Source organism: Rhinatrema bivittatum, chromosome 7, assembly GCF_901001135.1.
Source record: "Rhinatrema bivittatum chromosome 7, aRhiBiv1.1, whole genome shotgun sequence".
Taxonomy (NCBI): Eukaryota; Metazoa; Chordata; class Amphibia; order Gymnophiona; family Rhinatrematidae; genus Rhinatrema; species Rhinatrema bivittatum.
In genome coordinates, this window is record NC_042621.1 from 49,606,283 (window position 1) to 49,626,483 (window position 20,201).

The window sequence follows — 20,201 nt, forward strand, 5'->3', positions numbered from 1 at the left end:
AACTCCCCAACCCCCCTCCCTTCTCCCCTCTGCACTTCGTAGCGCCTGGGGGAGTGTACCGGGACTTTGGTACAAGGTGGGGTGGCCGCTCTGATATCTGACCAGATGGGAGACCAGGAGGTGTCCCAATGGAGGATATCATGTAGGCTCCTGCAGGTGTGTGAGCGGTAAGTGGTACCCGCATTTCTGTATGCTGTACAAGGAGACACTGAGACCTGTGGCCAGGCCTCAAGGTGGACTTGTACATGGGGCAATGGTTGCTGAATCTCATGTTTAGCAGATCAGCCAATGCAGCTGGACCTTGGTTGGGAGGGAACCAAGAGTCAGAGCATTGGTCGGCACAGGGACTTGTTACTGACAAGAGAAGAAGCCCTGCTGCAATCCCAAGAAGATAGAGGGGTTCTCCTGATATTGTGGCTAACATAGCTAACATAGTGATATGTGACACTAATACAGTTCTAAAAGGCACATGACCCAGAACTTTTCGAACCACGGTCCGAATGGGAGAACACAACTCTATGGGAATGCCGCCGAAGCGGGTACTTACCATCCGACGTGGATCGCCACAAGACGAGCCGGTGAAGATTGTTGACCCCGACGGTCTCCGGAGTCCTCGAGGGTAAGGCCGGGGACGTAAACGTCCATCTCGCTCTGAAACCCGGTATGGTGGCACAGGTACAGAGGAGACAGGCCAGGCGTGAGTGGCGTTTAGACTGCTAAGTGTAACAGATGGCCATAGTCCCACACCACTTGACGGTGGGGCACGCCAGGAACAGAGGAGCCCTAACGGAACTCATGTTCCCTTCCCTCGTCACAGCGGCTCGATGTGTCGTGACGCCAATGCAGAAGCTGTCGGACCTGGATCCGGAAGTTCTGGATCACCAAGGACTGCCAAAACTGTAGGAACAGTGCTGATGGCAGTGGTGATGTCGCTCTGCCCGAGCGTTGTCCAGCCTGGAGAAGGATGGCACCGATGTGCTGGATGGCGTCAGCGGCGGACGATCACGATGTCGGCGATGATGGGTGCCACAGTGCTCGGCCCGGTCTTTCCCCAGCGCCGAGATGGAAGCCCTCGTCGTCCTGGAAGGCGATCGATGACGAACTGTCAGCACGCCTGCTCTGCTCCTGACACAATGGAGTGTCTTAAGCTAATACGGGGCTTAAAAAAGAACCCAAAGCGTGGAGCAATGTGAGGAGGCGAGGGTATTATGTGGCGGTGCTATGTCGGTATTGACGATATTGAAGGCAACCTAAGGGGCTTCGAGGATATCATCAAAATGGGTATGAAAAATCGTCGATGACTGGCCAGGAGAATGATGACAGTGACGGGCACTGACAGCAGTGGCATAGGTATCTTTGAAACGATGTGGAATCGAATAATCGAAAAACATTGCCGTTATTGAAAAAGATACCGGCATCGACTGAGTCGAAGTCGAATCAATAGGGCGTCAAGGACACCGAAGGAAAACGGAGGTGTCGAGGGCATCGATGCATGGAGGCGGGCATTTATGCCGTTTGTGGCATGGCCACGGGCATCAACTATAGGGCCACAGACGTTGACGGTATCGATTTGGACAGACTCAGATTTCCAAGTGTACATGGCATCGGTGCCCCAGACACGTGTGTCGGTGGCATCGATATGGACACGTATGGAATCGATGGCATGGATCTCCCAGTCGATGAATTCCATCCCGGCATCAACGCCAGTCCTGGAATCGGCATGGGCATCGATGCCAGCCATAAGGCTGGCATTGGCATCAACGCCCATCCACGGAATCGAGCCGGCATGGATACCCACCGATGGGACCCACCTGGGCATCGAATTTCACCGATGGGAGCAGCCTGGCATCGACTGCCCTCGATGGATGCATTCTAACATAGATGCCCATGGATGAAACACCTGGGCATCGGTGTCCATCGATGCAAAAGGACCCGGCACCGATGCCATCGACGGACGGCCATCCGGCACCAATGCCATCGACGGACAAGCCATCCGGCACCGATGTCCACCGATGGGGACCATCCGGCACCGATGTCCACCGATGGGGACCATCCGGCATCGATGCCCACCGACGAATCGATGTGGCACCGATGCCCACCGATGGAAAAGGGCTGGACATCGGTGGGGAGGATGGGGCATCGATGGCATCCCCAAAAGGGGGGGTGGCATCGATGAAGTGACCCTGGGATCGTTAAAAAGTGTCTCGGGCAGCGGTGGCGGCGACCCGAGTATGCATGGCAGTGACTAACAGCGTGTGCGTCAATGGCATGCATCCGGGTAGGGACGGCACCGAGGAAGCCCAAGGAAAAAAACAGTGCGTAGGAGGAAAAAGCCTGGTAGCACTGAAAAGCAAAAAACATGGATAAAGGCATCAGGGCACCGTGGGGGGAGGGGCGCTGATGACATATAAAAGCCCAGGGCGGTTTAGGAGGGTCCCGGTGTAGTGATAGGGTATCGACTGCGTGAGGGTACCAGGGAACGAAGGACTTGAAGCTACAGAGGTCCTAAAGTTAAGGAAAAAATCCCTACCCCACTAGCATAAGCAAGCAGAGTGTCACAGAGATACTCGCAAGCTGTTTAAAGCTAACTGAAAAATGGGGGAAGGGAAGGCTTCAGTCAGTTAACAGCCTTAAGATAGTGACAGGAACCGACCGAAAAATAAGAATTAGTACTCACCGAGCGTCGTAAAAACGTACGCGGAGGGAGACCTGTGCAGGGAAAAGTGTTTTTTGAAGTGAAAAGTTAAGTGTTTCCATGAGGTAATTAGTTAAAAAATCCTCACAGAGCTCCAACCGCTATGCTGACTGCAGAGCGGAAAAAAGAAGACTGAGGGAGACACCTGTGGCTCACAGGGATAATTGCAGGCTGGGCATGCTCAGTGCACCCAGTGTGCCAGTGTCAGTCAAAGCTTGTTGAAACTTTGACAGAAAAGTTTTCCGTACAGGGCTCCATCCTCGATGTCACCCATTTGTGAGGACTACCATCCTGCTTGTCCTGTGAGAAATCTGCCTTTTGCCCATAGATAAAAAGCAGTCCTTGTTTTCCTATGGGTAAAAGACATGAATGAAATACGTAATGAACAGTGTTTGCAATCTAGGAGATGCTGTTCTCTCTACCCCCTCTTTTTTTTTTTTTTTTTTTTTTTACTGTGAAACATGTCCATGCTTTAATATACTTTATTTTTCTTGTGCATTTGTGTTCTGAGCTGGTGTACATTTCTTTTGTTGGAGGTACTTGCTGGTTCTCCTCTTCACTCAGTTTAGAGATAAGACTTATGCCACAGCTCCAGAATGCACACTTCCCTCTCCCCCACCCTCTTTATAAGCAACCCTCTTATAATTAGACCACTTTGAACTGGATCTATTTATGATAGTAGTGAATGAGGGTGTAGGACTAGTGCACCATTATTCTACATCAGGTCTAGAATCAAAGACCATTGGATGAGGCTTGGCACGCCACCACACACAAGCTCAGCCTCCCACACCAAATGACAGAGACAGTTCTTATTTAGGATGACTGACTTATACCCTGCAAACAGTTCCTGCTGAGCCGCGCAGAAGCCCCAAATTGCATTCTAATCGCCTGGCTCTGCTCTAGTTGTTTTGCAGTTTGAACCATGCAGGGTCTCATAGTCTCAAAAGGACCTATCAATCCTAGTCAGCGATAACACTCTCTGAGGCTCTCACAGAGGTCAGTGGAAAGATTATCTGTCAGGCAGCCAAGACACACCAGTGTTGCAAAGACTTGGCAGAACAAAGCATCCATAAGGTTGTAAAAATGAGACTCCAAGGGGATATATGTATCTAATCTAAGTCAAGTTTGCTTACTTAGGCAATTAATTAAAATCACTTGATCACAGCATGTTACATCACAAAGAAAATGGCCAATACAGCTTAAGCAGCATTCTTTCAATCATTAAATGATATTCTTAATAGCAAGCGCCCTACCCAAGTTCCATAACAAGTTTAAATTACACTATTGTTGCGTGTTTTAACTGGTTAATTTGGCAAACTCCTCTTCAGAGGAGCCTAGTGGCTACAGCAGCAGCTAAGAACCAGGAAAGCCAGGGTTCAACTCCCTCGGACACTCATTGTGACTTTGGGAAAGTCACTTCAGCCTCCATTGATTCAGATACAAATTTAGGGTGAGATTTAGTAAGTCATGGTATTTTTCCAGCACGGAGAAAGCGCAGTTGCTTACCTGTTACAGGTGTTCTCCTAGGACAGCAGGATGTTAATCCTCACACAGATGGATGACATCATCAGATGGAACCCGACACAGAATACTTTTGTCAAATTTCCCTTGATGGGAAAGGGGTCTCGGGAATAAGATACACTTGGACCGATTAAGGTGAAAATCAGTCACAACCTTAGGCAGTAACTTGGGATGCGTACGGAGGACCACAAGATCATGAAAACATTTTTATGTAGAGTGGGTAGCAGGTCACCAAGGCCTGAAGCTTGCTTACCCTGCGAGCTGAAGTAATTGCCACCAGGAATAAGACCTTCCCGGTGAGGAATTTCAGCTCACAGGTGCGCACAGGCCCAAAAGGAGAATGTACGAGCCATGCCAGCACAACATTGAGATCCCAGGAACCCACGGGGGGCTGCAGAGGCGGCCTTTAGCTGCAGCAGGCCCCGCATGAAGCGACTTACGATAGGCTGAACCGAGATGGTAAGCACTAACCATGCTCAGATGGACTCTGACTGACGTGGTTTTAAGCCCAGCCTCGGAAAGGTGCCACAAGTAGTCCAAGAATCTGGTAAGTGGGCCATGTAAATGATCTAATCCTTGCCCCGCACACCATACTGAGAACCTCTTCCACTTCAACTTGTAAGACTTCCTAGTAGAAGGTTTCCTGGAAGCAACCAGCATCTGGGCGATACTTTCCAAGATAGCCAGGGCCCAGAGGACTAGGTGCTCAACATCCAGGCCATCAAGGCTTACGCCCAGAGGTTCGGATGGCACAGGGTGCCCTGATTCTGTGTTATCAGATCTGGCGTAGTCCCCAGGTGGATGGGATCCCTGGTCGACAGGTCCTGAAGAAGTGGAAACCAGACCTCCCTGGGCCAGTGAGGCACTACAAGGATCATGGTCCCCTGGGTCCTGCTGGAGCTTCAGGAGAGTGTTCATGACAAGCGGAAGAGGACGGTATGCATACAGGAAACCTGTACCCCAATGAAAGGTGAAGGCATCAGCGGGTGGATGGCTGTCCTTCCTAAATAGGGAGCAAAAATTGCTCACTTTGCATTTGAATGGAGAGGCAAACAGTTCCACATCCAGAGCTCCCCACAGGCGGAAGATACAAGCTGCCACTTTTGGGTCCAACGACCACTCGTGCGGTTGAAAAGAGTGGCTTAGACAGTCTGCCAGCACGTTCAGCGACCCGGGCAGGTACATGGCTCACAGGGACATCCCTTGCGACAGAGCCCAGGACCAGATTTGCACAGCCTCCTGGCAGAGGATGAAAGAAACCCGTGCCTCCTTGCTTGTTGATGTACCACACTGCACCTGATTGTCAGTTCGGATCAGGACCACTTTGTGGGACAAGCGGTCTCGGAATGCCCAAAACACATAACGAATTGCCCAAAGCTTCTTGAGCGGTCCATTGACTCTGTGTGGAGGTTACTCACTGACTGTTGCGCACCAAGGCTGCCAAGCGAGGATAGGGCAAGAGCACTTTGCCTGAGCCATGTCCAGTCTGGCTCCTATGAAGTTCAGCTGGGGAGACAGGAAGAGGTGGGATTTCGGGGAGTTGATAACAAATCCCAGAATCTGCAGCGTCCATATGATCAGGGTCAAAGCGGCCAGCGCTCCTGCTTGGGAATCGCTTTTGACCAGCCATTCATCTAGACACCGAAAGACATGCACTGCATCGAATCTGAGGTGCGCTGCCACCACTGCCAGGCATTTGGTGAAGACGCAAGGGACTGAGGCCAAGCCAAATGGCAGCACCCTGTATTGATAGTGAGCCTTCCCCACCAGAAAGCGCAAATACTTCTTGTGTCTGGGGAAGATGGCGATGTGAGGTTGAGGGAGCAGAGCCAGTCCCCCTTTTTGAGCAGAGGGATCAGAGTACCCAGAGAAACCATTCTGAACTTTTCCCTTTTGAGGAATTTGTTCAATGCCCTGAAATAGAGAATGGGACACAAGCCCCCAGTTCTCTTGGGTATCAGGAAATACCTCAAACAGAACCCTTGATCCTGGTGGTGACGGGGGATAGGTTCTACTGCTCCTGCCTTTAGTAGGGTGGAGAGCTCTGTGAGAAGTATGTCCTGTTGGGTGGACGAACCCCATGATGGACATTGAGGAGAGTCCTCCGGGACTTCTCTGAAGTTCAGTCGATAACCCTGGTGAGGACCCAACAGTCCGAGGTGATGATCAGCCAACAACGGGCAAAGCAGAGAGGTCTTCCCCCCACTAGGGGATCGGGTGGCAGGGGTACGATGTGCTGACTCATGCTCCCTCCCCTCCAATCAAACCCCCATTGCTGGGGCCTGTTGAGGGGCCGGTTGGAGTCTAGGAGTTCTCTGTTGACAGGAGCGGTCCCTTGAAGCAATACAGAGCATGCGAGACCGGGAGGCAGGGAGATAATATTTCCGCTGCCTATAGAAAGACCTCCTAGAATAGGGTCAGGAAGGTTTCCGTATGAAGGATGGTGGGTTCAAAGCACTGGCAGATAGCTGTTGAAGGGTTTCATGGTGATTCTTCAATTGGGCCACCGCATCCCTGACCTTGTCCCCAAAAAGATTCTCTCCTGTACAGGGGAGGTCAGCCAACTTCTCCTGGACCTCTGTCCATAGGTTAGAAGCACGGAGCCAGGCCATCCTACGAGCACAGATGCCTGGCAGTGGTCTCGAAGACACTGTAGGTGGATCTCACCTCATGTGCCTACGAGCACAGATGCCTGGCAGTGGTCTCGAAGACACTGTAGGTGGATCTCACCTCATGTTTTCCCGCTTCGAGACCTTGTTGTTTGATAGCGGACGATGACTCCTGCTGTTGTTACAGGAGACACTCCGCAAGTTCTTGGACCTGCTTCCATAGGTTCCGATTGTATTGGGTCATGGACAATTGGTAAAAGGCTATCTGGGTGATGAACGTGGCACCCTGAAAAACCTTCCTACCCAAGGCATCGAGCTCTCTATGCTCTTGCCCCGGAAGGGCTCAGGCATGGGTGCGGGAGCGTTTGGCCCATTTAAGAGTGGACTCCACTATCACAGACTGGTGGGGGGAGGTGGCACCTTTCGAAGCCCAAGGCCTGCTGCACCAAATAGGTGGCATCCGCCTTCCTATTTACTGGGGCAATGGATTATCGGGTGTTCCCACATCCGAAGAAGGAGGTTCTTAAAAATAACGTGGTTGGGAACAACCACTGCCTCCTTCGGGGCATCGACAAATTGAAGGACCTCCAACATCTTATGCTGCATATCCTCTTCCATGAGAAGCTGGACAGGGATGATCTTGGCCATGATCCACACAAAGCCCATAAAGGAGAGATCCTCTGGGGGAAAGAGACGCCATTCCTCTGGGGCCGAAGGCACAGAGAGAGGTTAGTCAGATATCTCTGAGGAAGAGTCAGAAGAGTCATCTCCCAATGGATCATAGGGACCGTCCACCTCAGTGAGGTCCCCATGGGGCTTACGCTGGTGAGGTCTGCACAAATCCCTGAACCTAGGCAAAAAGGGCTTCGAGGGAACCGAAGGAGCCGATAGCCCCATTGGTAACTGGGCACTGAGGGTCTCGGAAGGCCGGCTGACCTGGGTAGGGGCTCACGGAACGAGGGCCTCGGGACCATGCACTAGACTGTGCCGGCGGTTGGTGTGTGTCTTCGTCCTTGGAGGACCCAATGATGGGAATCACACCCAAGGGGGAGAATTGGTGGCCGCTGGGGAACAGAGGGTCCCTCAGGCACTGGTTGCGTTGGGAGTGCTCCAAGCAGGACATCCAGTCACTCTAGCAGGTGCGACAGAATTGATTGCACGGACTCCAGCACCAGTATAGGAGCTGGTGGTGGAAGCAGTTCAATGCACCGTAGGGCTCGGAGTACCTCACACTGCGGTCCAGCTCCTCCTAGAAATCCTGTAAGGACAGGACTGACGGAGGGGGACGAGGCATCACCTGCACTTCCTCAGAGCTCTGAGGAGGCATGGTACCCGGCATCAGTATCGGTGGTGAACGCCTGGGACTCCTGGGTCTGTCTGAGAGTGGGGCCTCCTCGCTGCGTGGTCACTTCGGTGGTGGTGGCACAGCGGTCACCGATGCCACACTGGGACTGGTACCATGCGTCGATGGCAACTGGTGCCGGTGTTTTCAGATTCTCCCATGATGTTTGGCCCGGTCTTTCCTCGGCGCCAAGGAAGCTGAGGATCCCGATGCCCTTGAAACTGGAGAGACCATGGAAGAGTGGTTACCTTCTCCACGGTCCTTAGACGATGCTGCCAGGGGTGTGGAAAGGGAAAGTGTATCGAGTGGTTCCCCTCAACCCTGGGGCATCAATGATTCTGAAGCAGGAGTGGATGCAGCAAAGACTTCTTGGAGCCAAAAAATGTCTCCATTTTATCAAGACACGCACGACGGCCCTTGGGGGTCATTTGGTCGCACAGCTGACACCCTCGTTTGTCGTGTGATGCCCCCCGGCAGAGGATACAAACCTCATGTAGATCCATGATGGAAATGATCTGTGGGCACCAGTGAAAACCGGATGCCATGAAAGAAAAACTGGCGGCGAGAGGTCAATGGCCAGCGGGCCACCAAAGAACAACGTACTGGGAATCGATCGCAAAGAAGGTATAAAAATTTAACCTACCATGCCGAGGAGGGGGACCCGGTGTTTGAACGGAGAAGAACCGGGAAAAAATAAGAAAAGTACTCTTAAGAGCTGAGCTCCAAAACCGCAAGGCAAATGCACCACAGAAAAGAAGAAGTTGAAGGGGGATCTCGCATGGACGCGTGGATAATGGCATGCTCAGTGTGCCAGTCAAAGCTTCTAGAAACTTTGACAAAAGTTTACCGTGCTGGGCTCCATCTGTGAGAACTACCATCCTGCTTGTCCTAGGAGAATACTGCCAGATAAAATACTGCAGCAAAGGGTCACAGCATGATGGTGGCCCCACTGTCATCTATTAAAAGGGATTGAATAGCCCCCCCCCCCCTTCCTCAATAGTTAACTCATGGGGGATCTCATGAGACTTCCCCTGACCCACCACCTTCTAAAGCAGCATAAGTTACAAAAATTAGAAGCCCCTTTGAGTTGACAACTTACCATCCCCCCTCCACTGAGCCCCCCCTCCAAACCAGTACTTTAAACTCCCTGGTGGACCAGCAGTGCCCAGAGTGCTCCCTAGGGCTCCAGGTCTGGCTGTGTCATTTCTACGGCACTAGCTGGCCTCAGATGGACCTTTGCCCCATCATATGATGGAAAATGGTCAGTCTCAGATTCACCTACGCCATTTTGGAAATGATCCAGAGCCCTAAAGAGCAGTTAGGAGAGGAGGGTCCTGCTAGATTCCCACAGGTTTGTACACTATGATCAGGTAGAGGTCTTGGCCCTCTCAGCACCTTTATGAATGAGCATTAAATGTGCATTAGTATCCCAATGATCCTGGAGTAAAATGATCTAGCGTGTCTTGGCTGCCGGACAGATAATCTTCCCACTGACCCGTGTGAGAGCCTCAGAGAGTGTTATCGCTGTCTAGGATTGATAGGTCCTTTTGAGGACTATGGGACCCCGCATGGTTCAAACTGCAAGACAACTGGAGCAGAGCCAGGTGATTAGAACGCAGTTTGGGGCCACTGTGCGGCTCAGCAGGAACTGATTGCAGGGCATAGTTCTTATTTAAGATGACTGACCTCTCTCTGTCAATTGGTGTGGGAGGCTGAGCTTGTGTGTGGTGGCGTGCCAAGCCTCATCCGGTGATCTTTGATTCTAGACCTGATTTAGAATAATGGTGCACCAGTCCTACACACTCATTCACTGCTAGCATAAATAGACAAGTTAAAAGTGGACTAATGATTAGGTTTGCTTATAGAGTGGGGAGAAGGAAGGAAGAATGCATTCTGGAGCTGTGGCATAAGTCTTAACTCTAAACTGAGGGAAGAGGAGAACCAGCAAGTACCTCCAACAAAAGAAAGGTACACCAGCTCAGACACACATGCATAAGAAAAAAAAAGTATATTGAAGCATGAATGTGTTTCACAGTAAAAAAAAGAAAAAAAAAAAAAAAAAAAAAAAGGAGAGAACAGCATCTCCTAAGTTGTAAACGCTGTCCATTATGCATTTCATCCATGTCTTTTACAGACAGGAAAACCAAGGCTTCTTTTTATCTATGGGCAAAAGGAGCAGTTGCCCAAGCCCTGTACAGCAAGGGATCTACTGCATGAGCACCCAGGTCTGTGCCCCCATGACATTCCTGGCCAGTTCCCCAAGCAGCAGAGAACAGCCCATTTGTTTCCTGTTCCAACCTCTCTCCTCTCATGTAGTAGGGAACAGGAGGGGCAAACCACATTATTTGATCATGTTTAGCTCATTTAAATAACCACAATGCACCAGGAATTTTAACTTTACAGATAGCACATGGAATTTTAAATTCTATGCCTTAACTGTGTGGTAAATGCTGTTGACCACAAGATAAAGCAATACCACAGATTTGTAAATGACCCCCCCCCCCCTTCGACAAGGAAATACCTACTGTACTTGAATTTATAAACTCGCCTTGAGCTCAGGTTTGGAAAAGTGAATAATTAAATCTAAAACCCAAACCAAACAGTGTCAGAAAGTCACAAAGCACACAAAATTCAACCTGAAGAGTGTCATTCAATGCTCAAAAATACATCTAGTTTGTGTTATAGAATCATAGACTATGGCAGGCCGACAAGGACTGCAAGGCCCATACTGGTTTGCCCAATTTACTTCCAGTCGCAACACCAAACACACCGCATGATCTCAGCTTTCTTCAGTATTCCCAGGCTCTCTCGAATTCTGTTACTGTTTTTTTTTTTCCTTTATCACTTCCACTGGGAGGCTGCTCCATGCATTCATAAGAACATAAGACTTGCCATACTGGGTCAAACCAATGGTCCATCAAGCCCAGTATCTTGTTTCCAACAGTGGCCAATCCAAGTCACATGTAAATGGCAGGATCCCAAGGGGGAAGTAAATAGATTCCAAGCTGCTTATACCGATAAAAAGCAGTGGATATCTGCAACTCCACCTTAATAATGGTTTATGGACTTTTCTTCCATCTTTTCTGTGAAAAAATGTTTCCTAATGTTACTCAACATTCAGTGGAAGTTCTGAAACAAGATGCTGACTCAGGAGTAACATAAGGCTATATTTCTTCAAGAAAAAAAGAAGTGAAAACATACAACTTTCCCAGCGAAGTGGCGGAAACCAAAACAGTAAGAGATAGCAAAAAGGAACTCACTGAAAACGTTCAGGAAGAAGAAAGGGGAATTGGTAAAGAAACAATATGAATATGAAGAAAAGCTAAGTATTTATAGGAGAGGATTACTTGGTATATACTGGGGCACATAATTAGGTCCTCGAAGAATTGCTTGCAGACCACCATTTTAGGATACTATTATGGTCGCGCATGTTCATCAATAATCCCTAGTCTATGGAATAGTCTTCCATTTGATGAAAGATCTTAACTAAATTTTTTCAAGTTCTACAAATGGGTGAAGATCTGCCAGTTTTCAGAAGGGCCATGACGAATATGGTGTCGAGGATAGGCGAGAGGTTCCCCGTTCAATATGTCAGTCCTCTCTTGTATTTTCATACACAGTGTCATAGTCTGTGAATTTGTTTGTTTGTTTGTTTTTTTATTTGGGTTATATCTTTGTTATGTTTTAAAATTATTTGTGGGGTTTATGCATGTTTAATTGTAAACCACTTTTGTAGTTTGGCTAATTATGCAATATAAAAATGTGTTAAATAAATCAAATACCTTTCAGTATCCTCTCCTGCCAAGAGAGGTCACCTCCGCAGTGCACAGCTGCCTTTTTTCATTAAGAAACAAAGGAAACACTGTAATGCACCCCAGCTCTGATGGCCTAACAAACAAGAAGCCTATCTTTGGGTGACATGTACAGCAGCAATTCACAGGGCTAGCACACAGTTATAGGATAGGGCCCAGATATTACAACTCCAAAAATTGAAAAAAAAAAGATCTTACCTGGCGAAAGACAATACCAGTATCGGTACAGTATCTTTGGGTCTGCTCCCCTCCCTGCAACACGACAATAGCATTCTTCTGGACAGCCTTGTTTTTTCTCAGTCTGTCACACAGCCGTTTTCTGTTCAAGGCAAAGAGAGCCTGTGGAACCTTCAAGGTCTCATTCCCAAGCCAAAACGATGGTCTAGTAGGAAGAGACAACAAACCATAAGACCATGCAAGAAACTTGATGGCAGATTAGGTGCTGGTGGAGGGACAGAAGGCATGCTAGGCTAAGCAATATAAGGGGTGGGTAACTACGGTTCTCAAAAGCCACAAACTGGTCGGGTTTTCAGAATATCCCTAAAGAATATGCATGAGAGAAGTCTGCAAGCACGTTACTTCAGTTATAAACAAATCTATTTCATGCATATTCATTAGGGATATTCTGAAAACTTGACAGATTTCAAGCCCTCGAGGACCAGAATTGCTCACTCCTTTCTCATTCAGATAAGTATTTATTTATTTAAAGGCTTTTTTTATACCGATATTAGTAGGTACATCATATCGGTTTACATCAAACAGTAGATGGAAAATACAAAAAACAGGGAAATGGGGAGGGGACAACAAAGTGCAACAACCAGAGAAAACTAAATAGATGAGCATGAAAAGAAGAATGGGAGAGGTAACATATTATTGTAATAACTTAGAAGGCATAAGTTCGTAGTAATGAGTTGATGTACATGGACCTAGTCTGGATAGGCCTGGTGGAAAAGCCAGGTCTTTAGCTTTTTCTTGACTTTGAAGGAGCAAGGCTCAAGGCGGAGGTTTGTGGGTAGTGCATTCCAGCGGGTGGGGCCAGCAATTGATAGGGCATGACCAGTTGTGGAGGTAAGGCGAGCATTCTTGAGGGATGGGATGTGCTGGGTACCTTTAAGAGTTGCTCTGGTAGGGCGGGTGGAAGGTATGAATCGGAGGGGCTCATCGAGCCAGCTGGAGTTGTGTTTGTAGATGGATTTGTGAATAATGGTGAGGGTCTTGTAGAGCAAGGGTCCCCAACCACTGGTCCATGGACCAGGACCGGGCCGTTGGGGTTTTTTTGCCAGTCTGCAGCACTGCCGCAGACCAGCACTAAACACTGACAGTGTGCTCTGCGGCGGGCTGGCCTCAGTAGACGCGGCTCCCGGCAAGCACATTATGTGGGGCGCGGTGGGGCGGGTCTGCGATCTGGCCACAGTATCGTAGCTCCTGGTCTAAAGGCTCCCCCGCCCCCAATCCCTGTTCATAGCAAAATCGCATCCACTGTCCATCTTTTACATTTACGCACCAGAAGTTTACCTACAAGTTTCCATCATTGTAACACCTTTCTTTTTCTATTCTCTGATTCCGCTCCTCTTTCTTTTTAATTAAATATACAAAATGAACTCCCCTTCTCTGCCCTCCCCCTCCCAGTGCAACCCGCCCCCCCCCCCCCCCCCCAAGAGAGGGGCTTCCCGGGAGCTCCTTCTGAGGCTGCAGGGCCCTGCAGTGAAGTTACAACCTCCCCTGTCTGGTGCTTACATGTTGGGGTTCCTCTGGAAGGCGCTGTTAATGTCCCTCACCACGCGCTGCACCAGCACATCCACCTCCTCTTTCCACTCGGCCATCGTTGCGTGGCCTGAGCCGGCCCAGCAGGTGACATAAAGGCAAGGCAGCCAGCCGCGCGAGCCCGTGACTACTTCCGGGGCAGATTGAGGTCAGCTCAAATGAGGGGGCGGGGAGGAGGAGGGAGATAGGCGGAGCCTGAGGGCAGATTCGGCCTCACCCACTCCTTCCTCCCGATCCCCCATCGCTGCTGGAGCAGCGTGAGCACGGGTTACGTAGTAGTGGTGGTAGCCGCGCTCTCCCATCTGTAAAGGCTTTCTGGAAATCGGGTTCGCGTTTTTTATACTTTCCAGCATAGATGTGTCAAGATGGGAGCTGAATGGCTAGGACAGGGGTAGCCAAACTGTCACACGTTCAGGGCCACAAAACCAGAATTAACAAAGGCAGAGCGCCGCCATGCCTTTCATGGGTGGGCGAGAGCTCTCTCCACCTCACATATACGCCTGAAAGAAAGGGCCAACTCTCACTCAGACACGAGATTACGGAGTAGACTGGACATAAGGAACACACTTTCGGGTGTCACTGTCTCCCATCACCCCTAGATGCGACCGTCTTTTGCAGGAAAACAAGCCCAGTGCACCCACTGATCCAGGGAAACAAGCCCGGTGCTCCCACTCATTCTGAACCTATGGTGAGTTGAGTCACATTCACATTATAAATGTCATAATTAAATGATTAGTATGCACTAAAATCCAACCCCCTCCATATGACCAAAGCCCCACCCTGCCAGGTCATGGAAAAATGGTCTTGCTTGAAGCTGGTCCCTGGTGCAACAAAGGTTGGGGACCACTGTTGTAGAGGATGCGTGATGGGATAGGGAGCCAGTGGAGGTCTTTAAGGAGGGGGGGTTATGTGGTCGGATTTGCGGGCATTCATGATGGTTCTAGCAACGGCGTTCTGTAGCATTTGAAGTGGTTTGATGGTGGAGAAGGGTAGGCCTAGATATAGGGAGTTGCAGTAGTCCAGCTTAGAAGAAAGGGTCGCTTGAATGACTGTATGGAGATCGTGGGTATGGAGTAACGGTTTGAGGTTTTTTTTTATAACATTGAGCTTATAGAAGCCATCAGATAAGTAGCATAGAAATATCTGAGATCACACCATTCATACTGTATGTGAATAAAAAGACCAGATGTAGGCTAGCCCGGTGGTTCAACTGCAGAGTGAGGCCTTGCATTCTTCAGCTGGGATGCTGCAGAAGTAGTGTTCACAGCCCCTGGGTGGTAGAGGGAAAGGAGTCATGGCCATTGCTAAAGAATGGAAAAAACCCACATCCTAGGGATGGTCACTGCAATGATTTGACTATATATGTTGGGTAGAGGATTTAAAATAGAGAAAAAAATCCTGAGTAGTTGTGAATGAAATTTTATGGTGCAGTATCCCAGTCTGGTTTTAACTGAGCTGCTGGTCCACAGGTGCAGGAAGAAACTGCAAGGTCAAAAATAAATAGAAAAAAGTATATGATATAGCACCTGAATACCAAATGAACCCAGAGTATTTCTTTGCTCCTCCCTTAAGTTTAAGTAAGATGTTTTTAACTAACTTGTTCAAGATTACTGTAAACGTTCTGATGGCGAAACCGAATGACAGTATACAAAACATGATAAATAAAATAAATAAATAATTCCGATTCATAATATGTTTACATAAGGATGCCCAATTACAGTCCTCTAATGCCACAAAGGGGTCAGGTTTTAGGAATATCCAAAATGAATACACATCAAAAATATTTGCAAGCAATGGATCTTGCTCATGCGTATTCACTGTAGATATGCTGACAATCCAACCAATTTGTGGTGCTGGCGGCTTGGACGGCCACACTATGCTAGAGGCTCGCAGGAAGCTGCTCATTAAGCTCTGCTTTTCCTGTGACGGAAGCACTCAGCTCCGCTTTGCAGTTCTTTCGTCTGATGGTAGCACATGACCAACGTTCAACAAAGGAAATGCTAATTAAAAACATGGGGAGCCATTTGCCTGTTTTTACATTCATTCCAAAAAAAAAAAAAATGGCTGTGCATTGGAAAATTGATTCGAAGAATAAAGACATTTTAGCAAGCTATCAATATAAAGAACTCTTTTAGCTCAGACATTTTCCTTTTGAGTCTCCAGCTCAGCTGGAACCAGTGCCAGGATCCTAGTGCCTTCAGTCCCCCATCTCCCCACATCCGCCTCCTCCCACACATAACTCATCTGGTATTTGCAGCAACAGTCCTCAGCAGATGCTATGCTTCCAGGCTCCTTCCACAGCCCTGAATCCAGCCACTAGGTATCCCCCTCAAGCAAGGACCATGATGACCTTCTCCTTCTCCTCCTCCACCTACAGCAGTGATGATGAACTCCAGTCCTGGAGTGCCACAAACAGGCCAGGTTTTCAGGAATGAATATGCATGAGAAAGATTTGCATGCATTACCTCCACTGTATGCACTTCTACCTCATGTATATTCATTTTGGATATCCTGAAAACCTGGCTTGTTCGTGGCACTTGAGGACTGGAGTTCGCCATTACCATCTTAGAAACTGGGAATTACTTCCACAGACTCTCCAGCCCCAGCCCACCTAAGAACCAAAGGGACTGACACAGGAAACAAACTGCTGCCCTTCTGCACTGCCACAGAGATGGCCATGAAAAATCCTTTCTAAATTCATGTCTCTTAAACCCAGATTTGGGTGGGTGGAAGAGATCTGTGCTCATTCTCAGAAATAAAGTTTCAAGCTCCCTTTCCCATAGCATTTATAGAAGAATGGGTCTACAGAAGAGCTTCTCCTTCGGTGTTAGTTGACAATTTGTAAAGAAGAGTTCTTAACCTAACCATAAAGCATCCTAAAAATGCAGAACACATTGGGTCGGATGGTTTAAGCCATTATTCAGAACTTTCACAGGTGGGGGTGAACAGATAATGCACACAGATCATTGAGTGCTATCTGTTCAAACCTCCTGCAGTTGTACTGATGTTTAAAAAAAAAAAAAAAAAAAAGCACCCCCTTCTCAACAAAAGAGAGCTGTTATTCCAGGAAGCAAGAAAAACCTTTTTTTTAAACAGCTGTAAATGCAACAGCTTATGCCCTATTGTGCCAGCAAGCTCTTGTAGTTTTACAGATGAGAGCTGATCATCAAAAGCAAGAGAAAAAGAATAGACTTTTCGCCATACCCGAAAGGTTACATTTCCTACTGCAGTATCTGATTTAACAGGTCAGCATTTGATAGCAATTTCAGACATGTGAACAGGAAAATCTACTGCTAAACTTTATTATATATAAATCACAGAAAAGATGTCACAGACAAAAACATGACAGAGAACGCTTCCATTATGTATATATACTACAATGGACTATAGATAAAAGCTCTAGTTTCCAACTCAAGGCTCCTGGAAAAAGAAACAAATGTACAATAAAGATTTCAGTGTCCCATCACGATTTATGTACATCAGTATATTTCTTCCACTTTCTGTCCAAGTCTATTATGCTGTAGGTGAAAGTTGTGTAGAAAGTACCAGTTTATTCACGATACCAGATGCATTTTATTTGTTTTGTAAAAACTGCTGGACCAGGCATGGATTGAACTGAATGAGAAGTTGGCACCTTCACCTCTGATTCCTTTTCAAATGGATCTGAACCCAGCTTTCAGCATGGGGAAGGCTGAAGGCTTCCAGTTGCTAAACCAAATGGCATCCCAGGCAAGGGTTGCTTTCAGCACCCCTCTTCTCTTTTGGGCTTGCATGCACAGACTCACAGATGTGATTCAAAAGGGTAAAAGCAAGTTTGCTTACCGTAAACGGTGTTTCCGTAGATAGCAGGATGAATTAGCCATGCTGTCATGGGAACTGTCATTCAGGGCCCAGGAGGCAGAGCTTTACCAAGCAGAGGATGGAGTTTTTGATCTCTGCGGCTTCGCGTGTGTTCCCACGCAGGAAAGTAATAGACTCTCCTCAGTCTGTAACTAAGCTTTAATGTAGTAGAGTAGACAGTCAACTGCCAGGGAGGAGGGAGGGTCAGCATGGCTAATTCATCCTGCTATCTACTGAAACACCGTTTACGGTAAGCAAACTTGCTTTTTCCCATTGATAGCAGGGCTGAATTAGCCATGCTGTCATGGGAATCTAAGCTCCCGATCACACTGTTTGTGATGGCTATATGGCCGCGTGATCTATGTAACGTGGCAGTCACCGTGGACAGGAGGATAGAGACTGCAGGACTGCTTGCCCCATCTTCGCATCAGTGGTTGCTTGTTGGTCAAGGCAGTAGTGAGACATGAAGGTATGAAGTGATGACCATGTAGCTGCTTTACAAAATGTCTACAGGTTGTACATTCTTGAGATGCACTAATGACGCAGCCACTGCCCCAACCTGGCGAACTTTTGGAACAGAACGTAGAGGTAGCTTCTGTTTCTCGTAGCAGAATTTGATGCATTGTGCTATCCGTTTAGCCACTGGTAGGCCAGGTGCTTTTGGGTCGAAAGAAATGAATAATTGAGACACATGGGAGTTGGAGTGTGTTCTCTCTTTGTAGTATGCTAACGCTCTTTTGCAGTCCAGCGTATGCAGTAATTTTTCTTTATCATTAGTATGAGGTTTAGGGAAAAAGATTGGTAGTTCTATGGCTTGATTCAGATGAAATTGAGAAACCACCTTTGGAAGGAAGGATGGGTGAGTCCTGAGAACTACTTTGTGGTGATAAAACTGTAAATATGGAGCATAGTGAACTAAGGCTTGTAATTCACTGACTCAGCATGCAGAAATCACTGCTACAAGGAATACTACTTTCCATGTAAGGTATTTCATGTGTGCAGAGTCCATAGGTTCAAACAGGGAAAGCATGAGCTGTTCCAAAACTATATTTAGAGATCGGTGGGCGAAGGTGAGTTAGCCCTTTAATGAAACGAGAAAGCAAGGGGTGGTTGGAAATACGGTGATTAACTGGTCTATGATATGCCCCAATGGCACTAAGATGAACTTTCATAGATGAGGTTGCTAGGCCAGATGTATACAGGGTATGGAGGTAATCCATGAGCAGTTCTGGTGAGCAGTCCAACGGTGCAATGCCCTTGGAAATGCACCAGGTAGAGTAGCGTTTCCATTTATAGCTATAATTTCTTCTAGTTGATAGCTTCCTGGACTCCAACAATATAAACTGGGTTGAAGTGGAAACTCCTTGCTCTGTTAGGAGGAGCTGCTCAATCTCCATGCTGTCAAATGGAGAGACAAGTGTAGCGGATGCAGGAGCTTCCTTTGTTCTTGGAACAGCAGATCTGGCTGATTTGGTGGTTGAATTGGGTCCTTGATCGAAAGACAAAGAAGGAAGCTGTACCACAGTTGCCTGGGCCAGGCTGGGGCTATGAGGATCAGTTAAGCCCTGTCCGCTATGCATTTTTTAAATTGTCCTGGTAATGAGTGGTATGAGAGGAAAAGCATACAAGGAGGCCCTTTGTCCACGGAATGAGGAAGGCATCCTGAGTGATTCTGAGCTGGCTGGGTCGTATTGAGCAGAAGTGAGAAACTTGAGTGTTTGTCTCTGTGGCAAAGAGATCTATCGATGATATCCCCCATTGCATGAATATTCCCTGAGCTATGTGCAGATTGAGGAACCATTCGTGTGGATGAAATATGCGACTTAGTTTGTCCGCTCTTGTATTGGCTACTCCCGGTAGATAAATTGCTTGTAAATGTATGGAATGTCGATGAGCGTGCTCGAAGATTATCAGGGTTTCTTTGCACAGGGACCATGAACCGGACCCTCCTTGCTTGTTTATACAAAACATCGCCACCTGATTGTCCATGTAGATCATGACTCTGCGGCCCCGCAGGTGGTTTTGAAATACTTGGAGTGCATTTCGAATCACTCCGAGTTCCAATAAATTTATCTGTAAGGTCTATTCTGATATTGTCCATAGACCCTGTGTTTCGAAAACTTTGAGATGCACTCCCCAGCCCTTGCGGGACGCATCGGTGGTCAATACTGTGTTGTGAGGAGGGAGGCTGGACAATGCTCCTTTGGATAGGGTGGAGTCGAGGAGCCACCAAGTTATTTATTTTTAACAGTTTTATATACCGACCTTCATAGTAAATAACCATATCGGATCGGTTTACAATAAACAAGAATATAACTGGGGTAGCAATTCAAGTAAACGAAAGGTAAACAATATGTAGGAATGAGTCAAAAAGTTACAATCAACAGGGTAAGAGAACTTGGAGGCTTGCATGAAGCTGGAAGGAAGAGAAGGCAGGAAATAAATACATACAAAGTGATAACATAGTGCGTACGGGTTAAAGCTTAATGGTGCTTTAATCTAGAAGAGTCAGAGTCCATTCGTGAGAATAAACACCGTGACGGGTAAGCGTAAAGGACAACTAGTGATTGTCTGGTGGGTCGGCGAAGGCTTGGTGAAAGAGCCAGGTTTTAAGTCGT

The 20,201-nt window shown here is 47.8% G+C and overlaps 1 protein-coding gene across 1 annotated transcript in view; it reads right to left on the reverse strand.

The window, feature by feature from the left end:
• PEPD (peptidase D) overlaps positions 1–20,201 on the reverse strand; it is a 766,251-nt gene that overhangs the window by 688,963 nt on the left and 57,087 nt on the right. Inside the window, exon 2 of the mRNA XM_029608350.1 lies at positions 12,178–12,361. Coding sequence (XP_029464210.1) covers positions 12,178–12,361 — 184 coding nt within the window. The remainder of the gene's footprint in view (positions 1–12,177; positions 12,362–20,201) is intronic.